This window comes from Atractosteus spatula, chromosome 18, assembly GCF_055471065.1.
Source record: "Atractosteus spatula isolate fAtrSpa1 chromosome 18, fAtrSpa1.hap1, whole genome shotgun sequence".
Taxonomy (NCBI): domain Eukaryota; kingdom Metazoa; phylum Chordata; class Actinopteri; order Semionotiformes; family Lepisosteidae; genus Atractosteus; species Atractosteus spatula.
Genome location: NC_142723.1, coordinates 1,640,577 through 1,661,789, shown reverse-complemented (window position 1 = coordinate 1,661,789; position 21,213 = coordinate 1,640,577). Strand labels below are relative to the sequence as shown.

At 44.6% G+C, this 21,213-nt stretch overlaps 5 protein-coding genes across 5 annotated transcripts; 3 read left to right on the top strand and 2 right to left on the bottom strand.

The window, feature by feature from the left end:
• Window positions 1-966: 966 nt before the first annotated feature.
• Window positions 967-2,115, top strand: LOC148818342 (hemoglobin subunit alpha-like). Its single transcript, XM_088936257.1, has 3 exons — window positions 967-1,058; window positions 1,391-1,595; window positions 1,987-2,115. Exons 1-3 carry the CDS (start codon window positions 967-969, stop codon window positions 2,113-2,115), a joined length of 426 nt encoding a protein of 141 aa, XP_088792383.1.
• Window positions 2,116-7,084: 4,969 nt separating this feature from the next.
• On the top strand, window positions 7,085-8,019 carry LOC148818341 (hemoglobin embryonic subunit alpha-like). The gene is made up of 3 exons (XM_088936575.1): window positions 7,085-7,179; window positions 7,340-7,547; window positions 7,891-8,019. Exons 1-3 carry the CDS (start codon window positions 7,085-7,087, stop codon window positions 8,017-8,019), a joined length of 432 nt encoding a protein of 143 aa, XP_088792701.1.
• A 1,660-nt stretch (window positions 8,020-9,679) lies between these two features.
• On the top strand, window positions 9,680-11,683 carry hbae4 (hemoglobin alpha embryonic-4). The gene is made up of 3 exons (XM_088936256.1): window positions 9,680-9,898; window positions 10,640-10,844; window positions 11,458-11,683. The coding sequence occupies exons 1-3, from the start codon at window positions 9,807-9,809 to the stop codon at window positions 11,584-11,586; spliced, it is 426 nt and encodes a 141-aa protein (XP_088792382.1). The 5' UTR covers window positions 9,680-9,806; the 3' UTR covers window positions 11,587-11,683.
• Window positions 11,684-15,772: 4,089 nt separating this feature from the next.
• On the bottom strand, window positions 15,773-16,755 carry LOC148818339 (hemoglobin cathodic subunit beta-like). Its single transcript, XM_088936255.1, has 3 exons — window positions 16,619-16,755; window positions 16,143-16,365; window positions 15,773-16,049 (listed from the first exon to the last, which is right to left on the bottom strand). Exons 1-3 carry the CDS (start codon window positions 16,708-16,710, stop codon window positions 15,921-15,923), a joined length of 444 nt encoding a protein of 147 aa, XP_088792381.1. The 5' UTR covers window positions 16,711-16,755; the 3' UTR covers window positions 15,773-15,920.
• A 2,564-nt stretch (window positions 16,756-19,319) lies between these two features.
• LOC148818338 (hemoglobin subunit alpha-2-like) lies at window positions 19,320-20,347 on the bottom strand. Its single transcript, XM_088936254.1, has 3 exons — window positions 20,137-20,347; window positions 19,837-20,044; window positions 19,320-19,549 (listed from the first exon to the last, which is right to left on the bottom strand). Exons 1-3 carry the CDS (start codon window positions 20,229-20,231, stop codon window positions 19,421-19,423), a joined length of 432 nt encoding a protein of 143 aa, XP_088792380.1. The 5' UTR covers window positions 20,232-20,347; the 3' UTR covers window positions 19,320-19,420.
• Window positions 20,348-21,213: the final 866 nt, after the last annotated feature.

Sequence of the window (21,213 nt, the reverse complement as noted above, 5' to 3'; positions counted from 1 at the left end):
CCTTTTCTTGTGAATTCAGTATATAGTGTTAGACAGCCTTTAATTATTTCACGTAGTGTCAAGGAGTCAAGGATTTAAACAAATACAAAAGAAACCTTTAGAATAGGTCTAGAGAGCCCACTGTTATATAAAAGTTTATTCTTTTTAAGCCTAAATATCTCTACCTACCTCATGAAGAATTTAATGCCTGAAGTTGTTGCTTACATAAAAAATATTATATTAGCTCTTTATGAATGGCACTTCATAAACTTTAACTGTCTTCAAATCCTTTTAGCTCCTCAGACTGACCTCCTTTATTCTAGCCTGGGGGTCGACTTAGTATAAATTTCCCTGTAGTTGTGATCATAGAGTTTGTCATGAATTAACGGCATAATATTAACACTTCAAGTTTATTAACTTCACTTCAAGAATATTAACATATTGAAGTTCCATATGGTTTATAGGTTATTTTATTTTTAACGAATATATCGAATAATGCTGCAAGTAATCGACCTTCAGAAAAATCAGATATGTGTCTTACTAAAAACATTATTAGGTTAATTGACTTCTCAAGATAAAACAATACCCCGTAGACCCTTGACCAAAACTGGGAATCGAGGTTCAAAATGTAAGAGATCGTAAATATTACTTATATTCCAAACGAGAACAACAATGCTTCGGCCACTAAATAAGTACGTTATGCTTTTCTTACAAGAGGCAATTTTAACACGACTTAATAGTTGGCGGTTACGGGACGCTGTAATCTTCAGCCGGGCAGGGGGACAGCGTCCGAATCCGAGCGGTCAGATAAGACAGGCAAATGAGCTACCGGGCGCCAGTCCCCTGACCAATAAGGTTGGCTTCTTCCCAAGCGCTGGTCCACTCTGGCTTCTATAAAAACAGCGGCGCTCACAGGGCTAAAGCATCGCAGATCCCAGCGCAGTCCAGCTGTCCGAACGCAGAAACACGCCTGCTCCCAGCTCCAAGATGACCACCGCCAGCGAGAAAGCCCTCGTCTCTTCCATCTGGAAGAAGGCCGCAGACTTTACAGAGGAGTGGGGCGAAGACGCATTGCTAAGGTATCAATCCCTTTGTTGCTAGTTTTTTTTATGTTACATGTAAAAGCAAAACCTTTTGAAAGCGCCAAGTGCGTTTTGAAGTGTTCTTCCCGACATGGATTAAATTTTAACTCACGTTAAACAAGATGCATCAATCAGTACATTTATGATGTACAGCTACGTTTTCTCCTGTGAAAATAAAGACTCCAGCTTTTTCCACAGTGATGTTTTATTGCATTGCAAGAAACCTACTTCAGGATTGTAATGAACCCTGACCTAAAGTTAGTAGGCACCTCAGCGCTGTCAAAGTTCAGTCTGAGCGAGCGGTGTTTCCTATTGTTCCTCCATTGCAGGCTGCTGACGGTCTTCCCTCAGACCAAGACCTACTTCACCAACGTGGACATCACCCCTGGCTCGGCCAAGCTGCGCACGCACGGAGGCAAGGTGATGACGGCCCTGGCCCAGGCCGCGGTCGACATCGACAACATGCCCGCCGTGCTCAGCAGCCTCAGCGACCTGCACGCCTACATCCTCCGGGTCGACCCCGTCAACTTCAAGGTAAGCGCGCCGAGGCGACGGGTCCGAACGACCCTGGGCCCGTCCCGCGGTCGTCTGTCTGCCATCCGGCCGGTGGTGCCAACGCAGCCCCCTTGGACCTCGAATAAATCCATTTGCCTTTTTTGCTTCGAGTCGACTCAGGTGTGAAATCGCTGAGCTGCTGAGCTTTCGGAAATGGCCAATTCCAGCGTCTTTTTATTGTATCTGGCCATTGCAAGTCTTGGTGTGCATAGCTCTTTACTGATTTATTATTTTATTAAATCTAAAAGCTCCTGGCAAACGGCCAGCTCTTAAAAAACCGTCGCTGAGGCCCACAGGGGTGGTATCTTCTTCTCAGCAGCGGTCCCGGAGGTGATGCAACATGGCTCATTGTCATCCTTTGCCCCCGCAGCTGCTGGCCCACTGCATCCTGGTCGTCCTCGCCAACCGCCTGCCCGCCGAGTTCACCCCGGAGGCGCACGTGGCCTGCGACAAGTTCCTGGTCCGCGTGGCCGAGGTGCTCTCCCAGAAGTACCGGTGAGCCGCGAGCCACCTGGAGCTCTGAGGGTGCCTGGGGGGACCCCCCCTTCCGAGCCAGCAGGACGGCGAAGCCCGGACTTGGAATGGTTGATGCCGCTGTTTGATCCTCTTGTACTGTGTCATCATGCACAAAAAAAACACCCTTTTTTAAGAATGTATAACTGTTTTCAGGCACGCTGAAACCTAATCTTGGAGCTTTACAATAAAAACATTTTTTTTAAATAATATATACGGTGTACTCGTATTTCTTGTGACCTCTGTGCTCAATATGGAGCGCCCAGTGGGATGATTTCACGGGTTCAACATGTCACACATCTGTACAATAAGCAGACACTGCCGGAATTTAATAAAAGCCTCTATTGGCTTGAAGACGATTGAAAATAATAGTCTTTCCAAATAAAGGTTTTGTGTAACAATATTAATATTCGAATAAAAGTACTTTTAAGACAATGTAAGGTAAATGTCACCTGGGTCACCTTTGTGAGCTCCCTCTACGAATTGATTTAATAAATACAAGAGTATTTATGTGCACATTGTCTTCTTTATGAATTGTACTTATATGCTCTTATCAGAAAAGTGCAAAATGTTTCCTTAACTGAAACTGCTCTTGCATTCTCACAGGGGATAAAACAGGCTAAAAGCACCGATCTGTAAAAATAAAACCGGGATCAGCACGCAACAAGCTTACAATAAACGCCTGTGGGACACTTACACTGCGCGAAACGGGAAACACACGTACCATTAAGGAATGAAGGACATTCATTAAAAAAACCCTGATAGTTCGCTTTGCTGGGATCTCGTTGAAAACATAGACTGAAGAGTCTAAATGAACTGACGTATATTCGTAGGCATTGAGTTGCAATGCTGAAGAAATAGTTCAGTTATCCTTTTTAAATGTGGTATGGTCAGTACATGCGCTGCCTCCTCAGGACAGCCCCTTAATATGAAATGAACATGATCCGGGTCGACAAAAAATGCGAGTGAAATAATTAAAAACATTAAGGGAACAGAGAAGAATAGACTAAATTCTCATTCAGCTGAATTGTCTATTTGCAAATTTGCATTGTAATACGATGGCCGTGTAATGTCGTTTGTACTTCAAATGGTTTTATATGTTCTCGAAAATAAAACAAAATAGTCCCAAAATAACGGAAAATGTGTTTTACAAGGTTTAGGGCTGTGCTCAAAAGACCTTTCCTGGAGCGCTAAGGCTCTATAGGAAGAGTTCATAAAGCTGCAGACCCATAAAAGAATCTAAGCTTAATCCATATTGCTTTCTGGTTTAGCATCCACAAGACGGATGGAGCGCTGGTCAGCTTCTGTGTGTTCTCAGTGATCTCAGCCGCTAAAAACACAGACAGCAGATTACGTGAACAATGTTGAATGAACACCAGCCCTTAGACACAACAGGGTTAATATCAACGACGTTTCCACATTTCGTTCGACTCCTTACTGTTTAGTTAGACAGTGCGCTAATAAGGGTTACTGAAGTGCGTTCTTCACATCTCGCATTTGCATTTCAGGGATATACGTCTTTTACAGCAGTAACGTTACTTTCAGCAAAATAAATTGCTGCACCTCTTAAGACATTACAGGATAGGTTTGCGTCGCATTTATCTTTAACTCGTTTAAAGATGAGGACTTGAAAACTTTTTCTACATAGCCCGTTCCCTCTCTGAAACATTTGCGTTCTACTTTCGGATAAACGTCTCTGCTGGAATGGTCTTGGTTCTCGTGTTTTCTTAGCGGAAATTCCCTCGTGGGTGCCTTTCCTCTGCTTCTGAAGGCTTTCTTCAGAAGTTCTTGCGTGACTTCGTTTCTCTTAAATAATTAAATGCATGTCACACACACCCACACGATACCGGTTTTTCTTACTGTTTTACTGTACGGTTTTGTTTTGTTTTGTTTTTCGCACAGCAAAAACGAAATTAATTATAGTCAATAAGCAATATGATTAAAATCAATTCAACATTCCAAGATTCGAAGTACGGTGAAAGTGACCACAGAACTGTGAATTTGTTGTGAAATATTGTTGTTCCTTTATATTGTGACGCTTTATCTTTTTTATTATTATTATTATTATTATTATTATTATTATTATTGTATTGTATGTATTGTTGTATCATTGTATCATTTCGTTACGCTGTTATTATTATTATTATTATTGTATTGTATGTGTTGTATTGTATTATTGCATAATTTCGTTACACTGTGGCTGTGTTGACTGTTAAACTGCTGTTGCACTGCAATTTCCCTCACGGGATCAATAAAGTATCTATTATTATTATTATTATTATTATTATTATTATTATTATTATTATTATGGCAGTATAAATAATTGCAACACATGAGCAATCGGTATTGGGTACACTTAGAAGATGTGCTGTACTCTAGAGTACCATCCCTGGTCCTGGAAGTAAGCAGAGAGTCCACTTCAACACATTCTCCAAATTACTCATTAAATATATTGATTGATTGAAGGGCAGAAATCTTTTGTTCACGTTTTACGGGTGACCTGTCTACCCTCCAAGGTAAGAGCACTTACTGCACCAGTGGTTTACCTGTGTCGTTGAAATAGCGGCGCGCATTTCTCGCATTAAATGAAGGCAACAAGAGCCGTTTATGTATTTCCACACCCAGCGAGAATGCAAGTTTAAGCGCAATTTTAAATGTGTAAAAATACGTCTATGAATGTAGAACTGTTGGATGGAGTGCGCTTGGAAGTAAACTACAGATAAGAAGCAAATTTGTCTTTCTAATCTTGAGCACATAGCAGTTTCTGTGGCCGGGCCTGGCCGCGCAGCGCAGTCAAGCCTAGATAAGATGACCTCGATTCCACCGAAGATCCCACTTCCAAGATGTGCCTTCGCCCCTCTGTTTTCTGAGATAATTAGCTTGTCAGTTTTTGGCGTAAACAATTTTACTTCTTTTTTTTGTTGTTCATTCTTGTTTGATTTGTTTTAATGACAGTTCGACGAGAGACGCGAGGTTGGATAAAGTTGTTAAGAGATTCCAATACTGTTAATAAATTCTCATTCGACCATAAAAAACAGATTCAATACCTTTGGCAGTTTCGTTATTTTTTGTAGATATTTTACGTGTTCGCGGTTCATGAGTAGCTTTTTCCTTTTTTTTGTCAGATGTACAAAACACGCCTGAGATATCAAAATAATTTAATTACAAGATCATGGTATACCAGACCGACAGATTTCTTACGCAATGGGGACAAAATAGTTTAAACGGAAAAGCATTTTCAAACTGTTCACGTCAGGATAAGAAATCAATGTGGCCTTCCCTAATTTCCCACTAAATTGCGCGGTATCCAAAGCAGGTTCCTGAACTCTCTTTCAAAGTTAGTTCACACAAAAATAATTTGTTGCTTATTTTTCTTTAGCTTTAATATGACCTTTCACGGAGTTATGTTTCTACGTTACACCCGTGTTGTGTGCGTGATACCACTCTGAAGGACATTTTACGCAATTCCAAAATATTCCCAGTACGTCGTATATTCGTAGGCAACGATTTAGCAACTGTTTTATGCTGGAAAAGGTCTTGTACTCATTCCATCGTTCAGGGGAAAAAAATCGAACGAATAAATATTATAAATAGCTGTGTTCCGCCCTTTAGACAAAATGAAACTTTTTAATTACTTTTATACTTTTATACTGTAACGGTATTTTTATGCTTGTTTTTTTATTGATCAATATATGTCTGTGCAAGATCTTAGCAAAGTATGACGTTATTAATTCAATTCAATTCAAGGTGCTTTATTAGCATGACCGATGGGTGATACAATCAGTGTTGCCAAAGCAAATACAAATAATGAAATTCACATGAAACAAAACAAAAAATAAAAGTAAAATACAATCTACAGACATATCACAGACATTTACGACATTACTAACTGATTGAACGAACTAACATTCTCGAGTGACTTTCTTGGTAATCTTAGCGACTGCGAGGAGATTACACTTGTCACCAAGCCAAGTTTGCAAGACATGACGCGGCAGTTGGCACGAATTCATTAATCAGTGATTTGTCATTGAGAGATTCCTCTCCGTGCTCTGAGCTCCGCCTGAGAAACTACGTCCTTTCCAATATTTAACAACATTAAGCTTCGCGATTAAAAAGCGTGCTGGTCTCCCGTGTGCTGTGTCACCGAGCAGGGCTCTTAAACCGAGTTCTTTTTCACAAGGAGCTCGCTGACTTTATTTTTAACGCAAACACAAAATCCGTTTGGTCTGGGTCAATTTTCAGCTGGCTGAAGCTGAGTTCACCGAGGATTCAACTATAAAAACCCTTTTAATAAAGTCCAAAGTCTGAACCGTTCAAATGCACCGGTAATAAGGTGTATATGTATATATATTTTTTTTTCCATCGAGGACTCTCTCGGGGCATGTTTTTACATTAGTGTCTGTGTTGAGTTTCAAGGTGTTGACTGTATTTCTGGCATTGTCATCTTGACAATATTACTTCAGACGCTTAAATTGTAGTTGAAAACCTACGAAGAGACTTTATTCAGTCTATAAAAAAGAGTAAGGGTAAGTACAAGAAAGTCCAAAATAATAAACGTAGCATAATTATATAATAATAATAATAATAATAATAATAATAATAATTCTTCCCCTTCTTTGGCTAAGCGATAGATACTTACATTTACCCCACTATTAAAAGTGTTTAGAGTAATATTATGGAGGTTAAAGGGTTTATAAAATATAACTTTAAAATATTCACTTAATCGATGTACTGTTTTACATAACGGGGATGCGGGGCGCTCGAGAGAGCGAAAGGGGAGATCTGACCCTCCCGATCTCAGGGGCGGGGCCTGTTGGCTCGACCAATGGGGAGCGGCCGTCTGTCTCGCCTCGGGGCCAGCGCTCTCTTTAAAGAGGGCCCCGAGCCGCTGTCAGGACATGGGCATTCCTGCTTCATCCTGAGCAACTCAGAAAGCAACAGCCACCGCAACCGCCATGTCTCTCTCCACTGCCGATAAGGACAACATCGCCAAGACCTGGGCAAAGGTCTCCCCCAAGGCCGCCCAGATCGGCGCCGAAGCCTTCGGCAGGTGAGGGGCCGGCACTTCAGCTCTTCCTGTGGCTCATTACCACAGTCAGCTTCTGTATCCTGGAGGCAGCTGTGACACCTCCTCCAGCGATACGTTTGTTGGCATTGTCTGCTGCAGCGTTTCCACAAATGTCTGTTGTGCTTTTTCCCCCCCCCTGCAGGCTGCTGATCGTCTTCCCTCAGACCAAAATCTACTTCACCCACTTCGCTGACCTGAGCCCCAGCTCTGCCCAGGTCAAGGCCCATGGAGCCAAGATCATGGGGGCGGTCGCACAGGCCATTAACAACCTCGACAACCTGAGCGGTGCCCTGAGCAAGCTGAGCGAGCTTCACGCCTACAACCTGCGGGTGGATCCAGTCAACTTCAAGGTGACTGCGGCTCCGTCGCCCTGCCACCCCCCTGGGCCGGGCTGCCGTGCCCAGCTCCCAGTCTCACAGGCTTAGTGCACACGGGGCAGTGGATAAATATCCCTGCGCCTGAATTAGAGTGTAATACGCTTGCAGACAGTTTTACAGATTTAAATCTAGAAACAATTTCCTGCCTATTCTTCTCCTCTTGCCCTGTTTATTGAAGATGGAGCCTGGTTTCGATGGCACAGGCCTACGGTGACATTTATCTGAATAGCTCTAGTGTTAAGTCTCTCTCAGTCTGTGTACTACTGTACTCGTATTGATTGTCCGGTGATGTTAACCTGTTGCTTTCGGTTCTCAGCTCCTGGGCCACACCCTGCTGGTGTCTCTCTCTGCTGCTCTGGGCGCTGACTTCACACCGGAGGCCCACATCGCCTGGGACAAGTTCCTGGCCAACATCGCCCTGGTCCTGGCTGAGAAATACCGCTAAGGGCCTTGAAGCGGCACAGGAGGGGGGAGAGCCAGCTAACCAACGCTGACCGCACGCACAATCTGCCCCCTGTGTTTTGCAATTTGTTTAAAGAGAAAATGTGACCGTGTTCCCCCCTGAATATTTTGCCAATAAACCAAATTTCAATACATTCACTTTGTTGTGTCTTTTCAATCCTTGCACCCTTTGCATGCCCGCCTGATCTGTTTATGATCAGACCACGGTGTGGGGGAGGTGGGTACCTGCTGGCTGGTGCCTACTGTGCCATTCGGCCACCTGGGAGGTGCAGCAGGTACCATCCGGCCCGCTCCAATCATACCACCTCACACTGACAGCGGCCCATTCAGTGGTCTGACTCCAAACCCGTCGGCCGGTGTGCCACCGGGAAAATAACAAAAGACAGACATGACCTGCACCTTGAAGTCCAGGTATTAAAAAATAAATCTTGTTTCAATTATTTGTGGGTGCCTTTCAATACTCATTTTTTATTGTGCAAGAATATACAGAAAAACAGATGGGTTCTTGAAATATTCTCTAGACCGTAGGGCATATCAATACTAAAGCATGCCAATCACATGTTGCTTAATTCTGTACACTGAAGAGGTAAGATTCCGCTGTCCGTTGAGTTCTGGGTATGCACTTGAGCCTGATCGCGAGTTGCAGAACTTGCCAGCAGTATTTATTGCAGGTCTCGTGGTTCAAGCATGGTGATATTGAGTTCAGGTTTCTTCTTAGATTGCAAAACTACCCTATAATATTTCAAGCAAATATGATCATTTAACAGAAGAACAGTCCAAAGGGCTTTGAACACAGCAGGCCTTTGCTGTCATTTGTAACTTTTATTTCATTTAACATTGATGAGCACACTGTGAATACAAACCCATTTTGAATAATATCTGATGGGCATTCTGTTCCATTTAGCGAAATAACGAACTTGAGGGAACGTTTTACTGAATGTAATCTGCGGTTCTGCTCTTTTTGCTTCACATTATCAATCTTTTGGGTTCTCTTTATTTCTTAAAAAACATGAAGCAATGTGCAGTTTCTTTACTATGGCAAGCTAATCGCTGACACCACCATGGAATGGCTGTACAAAACGGAAACTCATCTCCTTATTATACTCTAAGGCTCAGGGGGGAAAAAAGCATTTTTTACATGTGGTGTCGGTACAAAGGCGAATTACAGAAGACGCATCGTGAGTCATACCCATCATTTAACCGAAGGGCTCTGCTTGAAGTTCTTTTTAAATGATAAAGGATCCAAGTTACTTTCACGAACACACCATCGCCACCTCAGGGACAACGACACTCAAGACCTGAGAGCTTGGTGAAGGTTTGGTTGAACCCGTTTGGTCAATGGGCAGCCTCCTGGCCTGAGGACGAGGAGACTCGATCCCCCTTCAGACTGAGTGACCCAAGGGGCAGCTGACAGGTGGAGATGGGTTCTTAGAGGGCTGCCTGTGACGTATGCGAAGTGAGTCGTTCGTGTTCGACGCCCATTCATTTTAGTAATGATCAGGATTAGGGCCAGCGGTGTGAAATGGGCATGTCGTTGCGATCTCTCCGTCCGGAACCTCATTTAATCACCTCCACACAATGAGAAGACGACAACGAGATCGTGGCCGGCCACGCTGACATCACGCTGTGTAGCGGGCCCCGGAGAGAGAGCCCAGCTGGCTGCTGGAGAGACAGGCAGAGGCAGGGAGTTCCGCGTCCTCGCCTCTTATCGCAGAAGGCAGCGCGCTCGGCAGCGCCGCAGTTTGGCGAGGGACCCTCACTGGTGCAGCCATGCTGAGCCAAGAGGAGAAAGACCTCCTGGTCAGCATCTGGGAAAGCATCGCACCTGACGCCGAAGAAATTGGCGCCGAGGCTCTGCTAAGGTAAACCGGGAGTGTGTAGGGATTTGCAATAGTAACAGTAGCACTATCCTTGCTGTGGTGCACCTTCGCTCCACCGTCAGGAAAAAAGGGCATTTCTGATCAACAGAAAAACTCTAAATGTCCTCGTAGTCCATGCACTGACGTAAATACTTAGACGCATTTCAATAGAGAAAGTTATCATTATGTTACATGTTTTGTTGTGTTAGCTGTAGAGGGCTTCTATTCAACAGCTAACAGGCTGTATTGGTGTGCGATGTTTCATACGGGTAGGTCTATTTCAAGTTAAAAGAAAAAAGAGATAGAGAAAAAAAAGGCGCAGTAGTCGAGTCTGCCGTGTGGAAAACGATAAACAGACGCATCATCACTTTTTTCTTTTAAGAAGCGATGGTTAACACCCCCAGACAAATTCCGGATGTATCCCCAAAATGGGGAAAACCAGGATATTCTGTACAGTGTACTATATTCCGTCTCATATTGATTCTATGTAGAAACGTCTTCGAGTTGAGCTATAGATACCGTTTGCCTTAAAATCGCGCAGCCGAGGCGCAAGAGCCTAGCAATGGGACAGCATTTTCTTTTCACCCACGTCTCCCCAGCCCGAACTACACTTACCCCCCCCCCCCCCCCAAAAAAAAGGAAATTGCTCTTTTTAAATGCACCGCGAAACGTTTTCTCCACCGCGACAATGTACGGTAACAGGAACTGCAATAACACGGTTTCCCCTGTTGCGTTCTCCGGTAGGATGTTCACGTGCTTTCCTAAAACCAAGACGTACTTTGCCCACCTAGACATCAGCCCGGGATCCGCCCACCTGCGGACCCACGGCAAAAAGATCATCATGGCGGTCGGGGACGGAGTGAAGAACCTCAGTACCCTGGCCACCACGCTGGCACCTCTAAGCCTGCTACACGCCTACCAGCTGATGATACATCCCAGCAACTTCAAGGTGTGTGTGTGTGTGTGCCTCCTTTCTGCCACCGTCTGCAGAGATGAAATATCTCAGGCGCTGGGAAAATCAATCGATCGATTGATTTTCGATTCTGTTCGAACTTCATCGGGCTCAACATTCGAAAATTCTAAAACCAATTCTCGCCAAATATGAAGGACATGATCTCAAAGCGGTGCGATCTCCAATTATTTAAAAACCTGTATGTATATATATTCCTCCTGTCAGGTGTGTGTGGTACAAGGGATCAATGCACCACAGCTGCTCTGTGTGTAATCACCGGGTCAGACCTTAACCCTTAAACTCTTAGCTGGAAAATGAGCACATCGACAACCAACTGTCTGGTTACTGTGATCCAAAATCCTTCAGCATCAAGAGCACTCCATTGCCAACCCTGTTAACCGGCATGTGATTTTGTATTATTTTGATTGTCTTGTTAAATTTTCTAAGCTCCTTATCTAACAAAGTGTCAAGGCGAAGTCAGCGCCTGTCCTTCTTGAAATATATTCCTCTTCACAGCGCCACGGTTTTCTTCGGTATAGCACCTAGTGAAGTATCTAAGTATAACGTTATTGAAAGCGGCTTGACCCGTGTGACCCGTGGTGTGTTGCAGCTCCTGTCTCACTGCATCCTGGTGACGCTGTCGTGCCGCAGACCGCAGGAGTTCACACCCGTCGCGCACGGGGCCTGGGACAAGCTGCTGTCGGCCGTGTCCGCCGTGCTGGCTGAGAAATACCGATAACCAGCTCGGTCCGGAGGGTTCTGATTCGCCGAGGTGTTGCAGGACTGTTGTGTTGTTTTTGTTGTTGTTTTTCCCAAATAAAAATGCAATTACGGCTCTGCTTCTGTTGCTCTGTCTGGAAACACAAGCTGCAGGCACTCGCTCTTGAAGGTCAACAGTCTTGAACAAAAAGGGGAGTAACAGAAAAGTGACTTTTAAAGTCGATTTAAAGTAAGCTTGCCACCTGCAGTTGGCAGTTTCCCATAATGCCCTTTGACAGTCAATGTTGACTTCTTTTTCAACCTCCTAAAGGTCTTGGTGGAACAGATCATAATAATTCATGTAGGTAGCTGCGTCAGCATGCGTAGGCTGCAAAGGAACAAGTAATAGGTTTATTCCATGCTGAAAAAAAGAAGAAAGAGAACACAACGTTTCGGCGGTGGAGCCTTCATCAGGTGTGACGCTGAAGAACACCTGAACACCTGAAGAAGGCTCCACGGCCGAAACGTTGTGTTCTCTTTCTTCTTTTTTTCAGCATGGAATAAACCTGTTACTTGTTCCAGATAATAATAATAATAATAATTGCTTCCACTTATATAGTGCTTTTCTGGATACTCCACTCAAAGCGCTTTACAGGTAATGGGGATCCCCTCCACCACCACCAGTTTGCAGCCCCACCTGGATGATGCAATGACAGCCATAGTGCACCAGTACTCTCCCCACACACCAGCTCTCAGTGGGGAGGAGAGCAGAGTAATATAGCCAATTCATAGAAGGGGATTATTTGGAGGCCATGATTGGTAAGGGCCAATGGGAAAGGTGGCCAGGACGCCGGGGTTACACCCCTACTCTTTTCGAGAAACGCCCTGGGATTTTTAATGTTTACAGTATAGTGTCCCCATCACTATACTGGGGCATTAGGACCCACATGGACCACAGGGTGAGCACCCCCTGCTGGCCCCCACTAACACCTCTTCCAGCAGCAGCCTTAGTTTTTCCCCAGGAGGTCTCCCATCCAGGTACTGACCAGGCTCCCACCTGCTGAGCTCCAGGGGGTTGCCAGTGGTGAGTTGCAGAGTGATATGGCTGCTGGCTATGCTGATATGGCAGATGACATTGTGATTCCTAATTTCTTGGATCCCACTAGTTTACGTTCCCTTGAAGAGATAATTAGGATTAAAACCATATTCCATGATTCTGCGGAGCAGGGGTCCCCAGCTCTGGGCGTGGACGAAAGCAATATACTTTCTTAAGGCCAGCCTAAACGAGCTGTTTCTATCGTGACCACCTCCACGTTCATCAAGGGCAGAAGTATATCAATTCCCTTTCTTTCTGCAATTGATCTCTGAGTTACCTAATGTTGCAAATCGCACGGTGATTTGTTCACGCTTCATTTAGACTCTTTGAGAGCTGACGATTGATTCCTTTTAAGAACCTGCTGAACTGGAGCTCTCAGGGCAGGTTGAAGGTTCCTGCTGAAGTCTGTGTCGTACCAGCTGAGATGTGTGACCAGTTCAAATTAAACTTCTTCCTCACTTGGCAGGTTGTGTGTTTATGCCGGATTTATTTCTGATCTTTTTCCCCTCCGGGAAAAGTATATGAATCAGTGCGTGTGACTTTCCCCCTTCCCAGATACTGAGCTACTGCTGAACGTAGTATAAAGGGAGAATTCTTCTGCTCGCTCTTAGGCGAATAGCGTCTATCCCCCTCTACAGGATGAAAGATGCTACTGCAGACCTTTATTTCAGAACTTCAACCAGCGAACCGGTTCCCCTGCAGCTGCGCCGCCATCGCTCTGAAAAGCACAATACTGTATTTACAATAATGTATTTACTGTAATGCAATTCGTAAAGAAGACACCCGTAATGCTCGTTTTCCCCTCAGCACAATGACTTTTAACGTTTATTTTAAGTTAAAACAATTTTATTTTGCGTGAGTGACGTTCTGTGCCGAAAAAAAATCATAGAAGACGTACTTGTGCTACATCATACACCAAAAAAAAAACCCAACAGTTTCTCCTTTCCGCTTGGAAATGATTTAAGTAGGAGTTAACACTCGAACCCAGTCCTAATGTTATCTCAGCGAATACACAATCATAGTCTGACATTAAAAAAACAACAGCATTGCATTTGCTTAGAATGTACCATGGCACGATCCCAATCCGCAAAGAGTTTAATAGTAATCGGCTAATATTCCTCTTTTCTCAAAAAGAAATAAAATACATATGAAACCTAAAAGGCAGAAAGACTCGTCACGCTGTGCGAAAGCGCACAGGCGTCCTCTGTGACTACTCGTCCGGTCATATCGACGCCTCTTGCCAAACCTTCTAGACTCCGTCCTGTAGATGGCGCTAGAGACCACAAAACGAGTCCGGTGGCTGGCAATGCTTCAGTGGCACCTGAATTCAATTATGGTTTGCGTTTCCTCGCACAAAGAGTCAATTTATCCCTTTGAGACGTGAAGATGGGTTAAAGGTGCAGGTGTATTTAAAAGAAAACACACGTAAAGTTGTACTTTGAATGAAACGCCAACCCCTCGTTAGGCCTTGTATGTCAACTTGCTGCCTTAACACACCGTGCCAGACACACCGACAGCTGAGAGGAGATGACAACGCTCGAGCAAACCTTTTTGTGCACGACGAAAAGAAGCCAAAGGCTAACCTTGACGTTGTTGTTATGGTGAGAAAGGCAGTTGCGTTTATGCACAGAACTGTGAAGCACCAAAAGCTTCCGAATAAAATAAAAACGTCTTATTATGCCGCCAAGTCAATAACAGTTTACAACACTAATACCTTTATAGAAATATGATCTAAAGTAATCATCTAGAAGCTGTTTTAAGTGTTGTTATACTTTTAATAAAATATAAAAAATAAAAAAGGCCTTTTTAATAGCGCCTTTTATTTTGATCCCGCAGCACTTTAGATCTGAAAGCCTGCCTCTGAATTGTAATCCCTACCTGTATATTCTACAACAATACCGGAATTTCACTGAACACGGCCGGACCGGTACGTGAGGGAAGATAACGGCTGATTCTTGATGAGGGGGGCTTTGTGCTGTGTTAATTGTGCTTCTGTAATACAGCGCCTCCTACTCTATCTGACAGAATGACGTGCGGAATGTCATTGAGCAAACATACTTGCAGTTTTCAAGTCAATATAAAAATATATAGTGCTGCTCTGGAATCCGTGACAGACAAGAGCAAATATAAAACCGAGGACAGGAGACAGGTCTTTACCTGCAGGGTGGTGGGAGTGGGGAACAAGCTGCCCAGCCGGCCGATACCCTGGCGATTTTCAAGTAACGGCCTGACGCGCTTCTCGGTTCAGTTAGCGCCTGACTGCCAGACGGGTTGGACTTGGCGAGTGGCCCCCCCCCCCGGCCTCTCTGCCCGCTCTTACCTTCTTTCTGTCCTGTGACAAAGGGCTTATTTTCCACCTGATGCTTCTCCCCCAGCGGAAGCCAGGAGTTCCTACGGCTGCCGATGGCGATGATGACAACGAATTCCAAACATCAAGGGGACAGTGAGAACTGCGTGGATTATTGTGTAGCTGCCGGGTATGCCAACGAGCACACAAAGCATTCTGATCACCACTTAGTTCAATACAGCCAGAGAAACCGTGCATAAACCAAGCCTTCTGCTAACACTACCGTCCCAACTTGAATTTCGCAAAAATTTTCGTAACTTGAAGTTGCACATTTTTGGAACTTAATCTGCCATTAAACATACTGCGCTATCTGGGGAAAATGTATGTTGAGCACAAACAAAAAAAAAAGGACCAAAAATAAGGCTATCTTCCTCTTGTGCAGGTGGTTCTAGAGAAGTCCAACAGCCCAACCCCAGCTTGCTTAGCGCTACCAGGTGTGTTCAGGGTGCTCTGGGCTCGGCGCTGCCGAGAGCACGCACTGTTGAATTGCGCCTTGTGTGCTTTGGCTCATGACCAGGGTCCTGAAACAGGTCCCAGGATCCTTCACTCAAATGGAAATACCTCTCATATCAATTTTTGATTAATTTACTTGCGGCTTAGCACTCGTATGTCGCAGTGTTTTGCACTCTTTTCATATTGAGCAATTCAAGTTTGCCAGAAAACATGGATTATAACCGTAATCCTCTTCAATAATCTTTTGTATCCTCCCTACTCAGTATACCTCTGTGTATCTCTTACTGTAGACAACCGGGGGGGATGGAACACAAAAACGCGTCGTAGAGCTTTTGATATTTTATTTGGTTTATTAAATCGTACAAGCTGGTGTTCGGCTCCACAGGTGACCCACAGCGGGTTTAAACTTTGGACACGGCTCGGCCGTGCGGCTATGGTTCCGGCGAGAGTCTGGACCCTCGCGGTATCGTCTGTGGCTCTAGTGGTACTGCTTGCGCAGGGCGGCGATGACCACGTCCAGGAACTTCTGGAAGGCGGCGTTGAGCTCGACGGTGAAGCCGGTGCCGAACTGAGCAGCCAGGACAATGGTGATGCAGTCGCCCAGCAGCTGCGAGAGAAACCGACAGGAGAGAAGTTAATGGAGCCGAAAATACTTGTTAATACACAAGTCCCGGGAGAGGCGCCAGCCGTCCCGACTCACCCTGAAGTTGTCGGGGTCCACATGCAGTTTGGTGGAGTGCAGCTCGCTCAGGCTGGCGTAGTTCGCGGTGATGTGCTCCGGGTCTTGCACCGCCTTGTCCAGCGCACCCAGCACGACTTTGCCGTGATGCGCCACCTTGGCGTTACCGAGGATGGCGGCGGCATTGGTGAGGTTCCCAAAGGCGCCGAAGTAGCGCTGAGTCCAGGGGTACACGATCAGCAGCCTGATGAAAACATCAGTAAACCAATAGGAAATGAAGACGGCCATTTTCAAATATGGAAAGAGACTTACACCTTTATTACACCCCGGTTAGGCAAAAGGAAACGTACAAGACCACTTGCACGTGCACAAGTAATTACCAAGCGTACAGTGTTTATGTCCGTTCCTTTAATTACTTAATTTCCGCGCAAGGCCGTGTATTTAGCGAACACTCTTTTAACTGCATGCACGTAGCAAAGGACATCATGGCGGTTTACCTGGCCAGAGCCTGAGGTCCGACTGTGTCGACGTTAACTTTCCCCCAGACGGCCTTGATGGCTTTTGCTTCGGCATCTGTGAAGTGAACCATGCTGGCGGCGTTTTTGGGGGGGGTCTCCGGGCTTCTAGCGACAGATTATCCAGACAGAATCCCGTGCTGGCAGGCGGCACGCGCCGCACCTTTATGGGCACCGAGCGGCCCCGCCCACAGACATGCCGGGCTGTGATTGGACGACGGGCGCCTCACAGGAGGCTCCGTGCCAGAGCCCGGCACAATCTCACAGACCAGAGGTGCGCTGGCAAACACACCTACAGTTACAGCATTACCCCCCCCCCCGCTAAAGAATATAATTACATTCAACGAAAGGAAAAAACCCTTGATGTTTGTATTAGCCTTCGATAAAAAAAAAGCGATTGGACCCACCGAGTTCATGACCACATCGTCATGCTGTGATTCTTTAAATTAAAAAAAAAATGCACATATCCGGCTGTGCAAGAGGCTTTGACATTTCACATCTTTCCACTATTGTGAACTCCAAGTTTTACCTTCTATACAGAAATGTTATGGTCATCTTCCTATGAGGTTTCTGCTATTTTGTTTTAAGATAACAGGTAACTCTCATAGATCCATATTTTATAGTATCAAAATAAGCCCTGTAGCATTTGTAGAGAGAAACTATGTTAATGACGAGGAACACCTGAGTCAGTTATGGATTTTATTGGCAACTATGACGGCATATTGACGAATATTCTGATCGATGTGATATAAAATTATTAAATGACGACCGCAGGCTGGTTTCACCCAAGTTAAGCTGTCTTAAAAACGGTATAAGTTGTTATAGTAGTTTTCATCAGAAAGCAAATATTCGTGCGACATCGATAGGGTTTTCTTGTTCGATTCTCCTCGCCTGCAGCCTTCGTGCGAGTAGCGCACTGCGCGCAACGATGTGTATTATTGACTTGCTTTTCTGGCGCCTCTAGGGCACGTCTTTCCTGGGAAGACGCAAAGGGGTTAGGTTAAATTAAGCTGGGTGGGTGAGATTTTATTTTCTTTAACATTATTTAAAAGAAATAAAATACACCGGTTGACACAAGGTCACTATAAGTCGCGATGGCAGATGAATGCGGAAACGCCTAGTATTCCAGATAGTTCATTAATCTCTAGTGTGTTTGACGGGCGTACTTAGTGGAATCGTGCCAGAGACTATCTACACACCCCGCTCAGCTCCACCCGATAATTCTGTCCGTTTCTTTGAAAAAACATATATTTTTTTGTTTTTTATCACCACGCGCAATGGATGAGTTTAGAAGTTGCCCCTGTTTGTTTTCTGTTCAAATTCTAGAGGAAACGGGAAAAACGGCGTGCTTTTATTACGCATTGTTAGATTGATTTCTTTAATAATTATTATTAATTAATAATTAACCCCTATTAATAATTTAGATTTTATCACTACTCACACACAAGAACAGCTTTGCAAAGCATAGCCCAGCTAAAGCATAGGTTGCATCAATACATTGATATGTGTATATCATTCTATTGGGCGTCTGCATAGAGCTATCAGAAACCATTGAGCTCTGAAAAACAGAAAAGACGAGACGTTACGCAAAGGGTTGTGGGAGTCGTGGACAAGCTGCACAGCCACGTGTTTGAGGCTAATGCGTCGGGTTTCGGGCTCTTTCAAATCAAATGAAAGGATGAGATCCTTACATTTATGTTCTTAAAAGGTCTGAGAACTGCCGAGAACTGTTTTATCTTACTTATATCTGTCAGTTTTTATTTATTTTATTTTATTTATTTTTATTTTGCTCTGGAGAAGAATTACCTCGGGAGGTTCAAAGTGTCAAAAATACATAATCGATTTTCACTTGTTTCTGGATTCAAATAAAAAGTGATGTACAGTATGTATGTTGCACAAAAATGGTATAATGCTATCCTCTCTCGGTTATTTTATCTCTTAGTTCTTTAGTTCTGTAAATTCTAGATATGAATATTCCTTGCTGTTTTAATCATGCTAGGATATATTTATTTTGTATTTTCTCATGCATTCAGCTATTAAATATAAATACGTCTCGCATACATGTAATGGTTTACACCGTAGAAGAGTTACTGCTATGCCTTTGGATGTTCAAACTATTTTTGTGCATTCGGCGTTTGGTGGAATTCGTGGCGTGTAATTAATTCCATTAGATATTTTATCTCTTTTAGTTATTTTCCGTGCAAAATGTCTGGCAGCCATTCATTGGTACACATTGGTGGGGATATCATTTGACAACCGGATATAACGTTTATTGCTTCTTTTAATACTCATATGATATTTTTAGTGTTTGCTCAAGTAGTGAACCATTGTATCCAATACTATTTTGCACAAAGGTAATGTCTTATACCGTAGAGAGCGGATTAAAGAGAGACAGACCATTGCGGTTATAACCCGGGACTGTGATTAGCCTGCAAGACGAATTCAGTCTTTGTCCTTGTCTTTGTCATGTTGTTTTCAGTCTTTGCCTAACGATCATCTTTATTTTCACCACTTAAGTTGGGACTTTTGCTGACAGTTTCCTGAGAATGAAAACCTTAATACCAGTGCAAAGGCTCCCAACGGAATATACACGTTATAAAACTACCTACATATCAGTTGCAGAAAAGTGTTATAAAACTGGGATTTGGTGAGAACCAGGCAAAAAAAACACGTTTGCGGAAACTTCATTCACTGCATTGTCTTTATTACTGTTAAGATAACATCTGACTGACAACGTTTGACAGATCCGCAGAATTCTGCCCGATGCTCCTCCGTGTCTGCGCCTTAGCGGTACTTCTCCGCCAGAGCCAGAGACAGAGCGGCCAGGAACTTGTCGAAGGAGACGTGAATCTCGGGGGTGAAGTCCGTTGGGAAGTACATGGCCAGAGCCACCAGGATGTTGTGGGACAGAATCTGGACAAAACATTGAGACACACATTTCAGACACGCGGCACACGGGCTTCTCTACGCAGACCGCACAGCATGGACACTTTGGACACTAAAGCATTTAAGACAGGCGCACAGCAGGTACAGTTAAAACGCGTCCTGCACAGGTGACCTTTACAATTTCAGAAGTATCTGGACACAAGACACACAGAAGTTCTAGTATATAAAATCAGAAAGCCGTCAGACTCACACTTCTTGAGTGTCCGCTCCGTACCGAGCTACAGAAACGGACCCGGCGCTGAGGGGTCACCTACCTTGAAGTTGGCAGGGTCCACACGCAGCTTGTAAGCGTGCAGCTCGCTGAGGGAGCTCAGAAAGCCTTTGAGGTCGCCGAGATGGCCGACAGCATCGCCGACGGCGGTCATGATGACCTTTCCGTGTGTGCGCACCTGAGCGGACCCGGCGCTCAGGTCACTCCAGTGGGCGAAGTAGGTCTTGGTCTGGGGGTAGACGATGAGCATCCTGGGGAAGAACAGGAGATACACGGTCAGATGCAGTCTACAAAAAGAAAACATTGAAGTGTGTACTTTATCAAAGACAGGAATGAACCTTACCTGGACAGAGCCTCGTTGCCGATGTCCTCCAGCCTGCCAGAGGCTTTGGACCACATGGACTGGACATGCTGCTTGTCTTTTTCGGAGAGACTCATGGCTGCGGCTGCTTCGTCTTTTCCACCTGTATCTAAATACGCGGACCGGAACCTGCTGGCCAGGGACCTGCCAGGAGCTCCTTATATTGCGCCAGCAGCGCCGACTCAACCCCTCTGAGCTAATTTCATTGGCTGCTTGAAGCCTGCCTTGGGCAGGACGCAGGAAAAACCATGACATAGCGAAATCCGCCAGCTTTTGGGTGATTCCGCCGCCCGCACCAGCACCCCTCGTCCCCTCCACACAAAGAGCACACACAATGGATGGGGATAGTGTATATATATTTCACAAATTGCACACATTTGTTTCTATTTCACCAAAGCATCAAAGGGTCAAAGGTAAAATGGAATTACAGGGCTTCTAATTTACATAATAATTAATATAATTGATGCATGTTCATGGAGGAGGGGGGTGCGGACCTGGAGTTTAACCATGAGTAAAACTCCTGTTACGCCCCCAAGCTCTGGAACTCTCTGCCCAAGGATATCAGAGAATCACCTTCTCTAAGCTCCTTCAAATCCAGACTCAAAACCCTCTTCTTTAGAAGAGCCTTTACTGAACTGGCTCCCTTCTTCACCCCTCTGCTTTTCCTATTACCACCACCCACGGTCTCCTCTGTATATTGTAATTGTGTTTTATCTTGTTTATTCTTTTTATTTACTGTTGTTGTCATTCTGTAAAGCGCTTTGAGAAGCCACCTTTAAAGGCGCTATATAAAATAAAGTTTATTATGATTAAGAAGCTTCGAAATTCAGGGCTTCTTATAATAATCCGTACATCTACATGTCTTACCTTACAGATCACATCACATACCGCATTTAATTCTGAGGCGTTTACGCGCTGTAAAGGAAGTTCTCGTTCCTTTCATTGTCCACCTAAAGGCGAGAAAGGTACAGTACCCCCCGTGAAGCAGGCGGCTGTGGATGACACTGACATGTAAGAGGTTTTCGCGCTCTGTCAACTGCCGCTCTCATTGTAAAATAA

What these genes read in the sequence shown, in the direction of transcription:
- LOC148818342 (XM_088936257.1), top strand. Translation starts at nt 967, where the DNA reads ATGACCACCGCCAGCGAGAAAGCCCTCGTCTCTTCCATCTGGAAGAAG. An exon ending in GGCGAAGACGCATTGCTAAG is followed by an intron (nt 1,059 to 1,390) that starts GTATCAATCCCT and finishes CCTCCATTGCAG; the next exon opens with GCTGCTGACGGTCTTCCCTC. An exon ending in TCGACCCCGTCAACTTCAAG is followed by an intron (nt 1,596 to 1,986) that starts GTAAGCGCGCCG and finishes TTGCCCCCGCAG; the next exon opens with CTGCTGGCCCACTGCATCCT.
- LOC148818338 (XM_088936254.1), bottom strand. Translation starts at nt 20,231, where the DNA reads ATGAGTCTCTCCGAAAAAGACAAGCAGCATGTCCAGTCCATGTGGTCC. An exon ending in GGCAACGAGGCTCTGTCCAG is followed by an intron (nt 20,045 to 20,136) that starts GTAAGGTTCATT and finishes GTTCTTCCCCAG; the next exon opens with GATGCTCATCGTCTACCCCC. An exon ending in TGGACCCTGCCAACTTCAAG is followed by an intron (nt 19,550 to 19,836) that starts GTAGGTGACCCC and finishes TGTTTTGTCCAG; the next exon opens with ATTCTGTCCCACAACATCCT.
- LOC148818341 (XM_088936575.1), top strand. Translation starts at nt 7,085, where the DNA reads ATGTCTCTCTCCACTGCCGATAAGGACAACATCGCCAAGACCTGGGCA. An exon ending in GGCGCCGAAGCCTTCGGCAG is followed by an intron (nt 7,180 to 7,339) that starts GTGAGGGGCCGG and finishes CCCCCCCTGCAG; the next exon opens with GCTGCTGATCGTCTTCCCTC. An exon ending in TGGATCCAGTCAACTTCAAG is followed by an intron (nt 7,548 to 7,890) that starts GTGACTGCGGCT and finishes TTCGGTTCTCAG; the next exon opens with CTCCTGGGCCACACCCTGCT.
- hbae4 (XM_088936256.1), top strand. Translation starts at nt 9,807, where the DNA reads ATGCTGAGCCAAGAGGAGAAAGACCTCCTGGTCAGCATCTGGGAAAGC. An exon ending in GGCGCCGAGGCTCTGCTAAG is followed by an intron (nt 9,899 to 10,639) that starts GTAAACCGGGAG and finishes GTTCTCCGGTAG; the next exon opens with GATGTTCACGTGCTTTCCTA. An exon ending in TACATCCCAGCAACTTCAAG is followed by an intron (nt 10,845 to 11,457) that starts GTGTGTGTGTGT and finishes GGTGTGTTGCAG; the next exon opens with CTCCTGTCTCACTGCATCCT.
- LOC148818339 (XM_088936255.1), bottom strand. Translation starts at nt 16,710, where the DNA reads ATGGTTCACTTCACAGATGCCGAAGCAAAAGCCATCAAGGCCGTCTGG. An exon ending in GGACCTCAGGCTCTGGCCAG is followed by an intron (nt 16,366 to 16,618) that starts GTAAACCGCCAT and finishes TGTTTTCATCAG; the next exon opens with GCTGCTGATCGTGTACCCCT. An exon ending in TGGACCCCGACAACTTCAGG is followed by an intron (nt 16,050 to 16,142) that starts GTGAGTCGGGAC and finishes TTTCTCTCGCAG; the next exon opens with CTGCTGGGCGACTGCATCAC.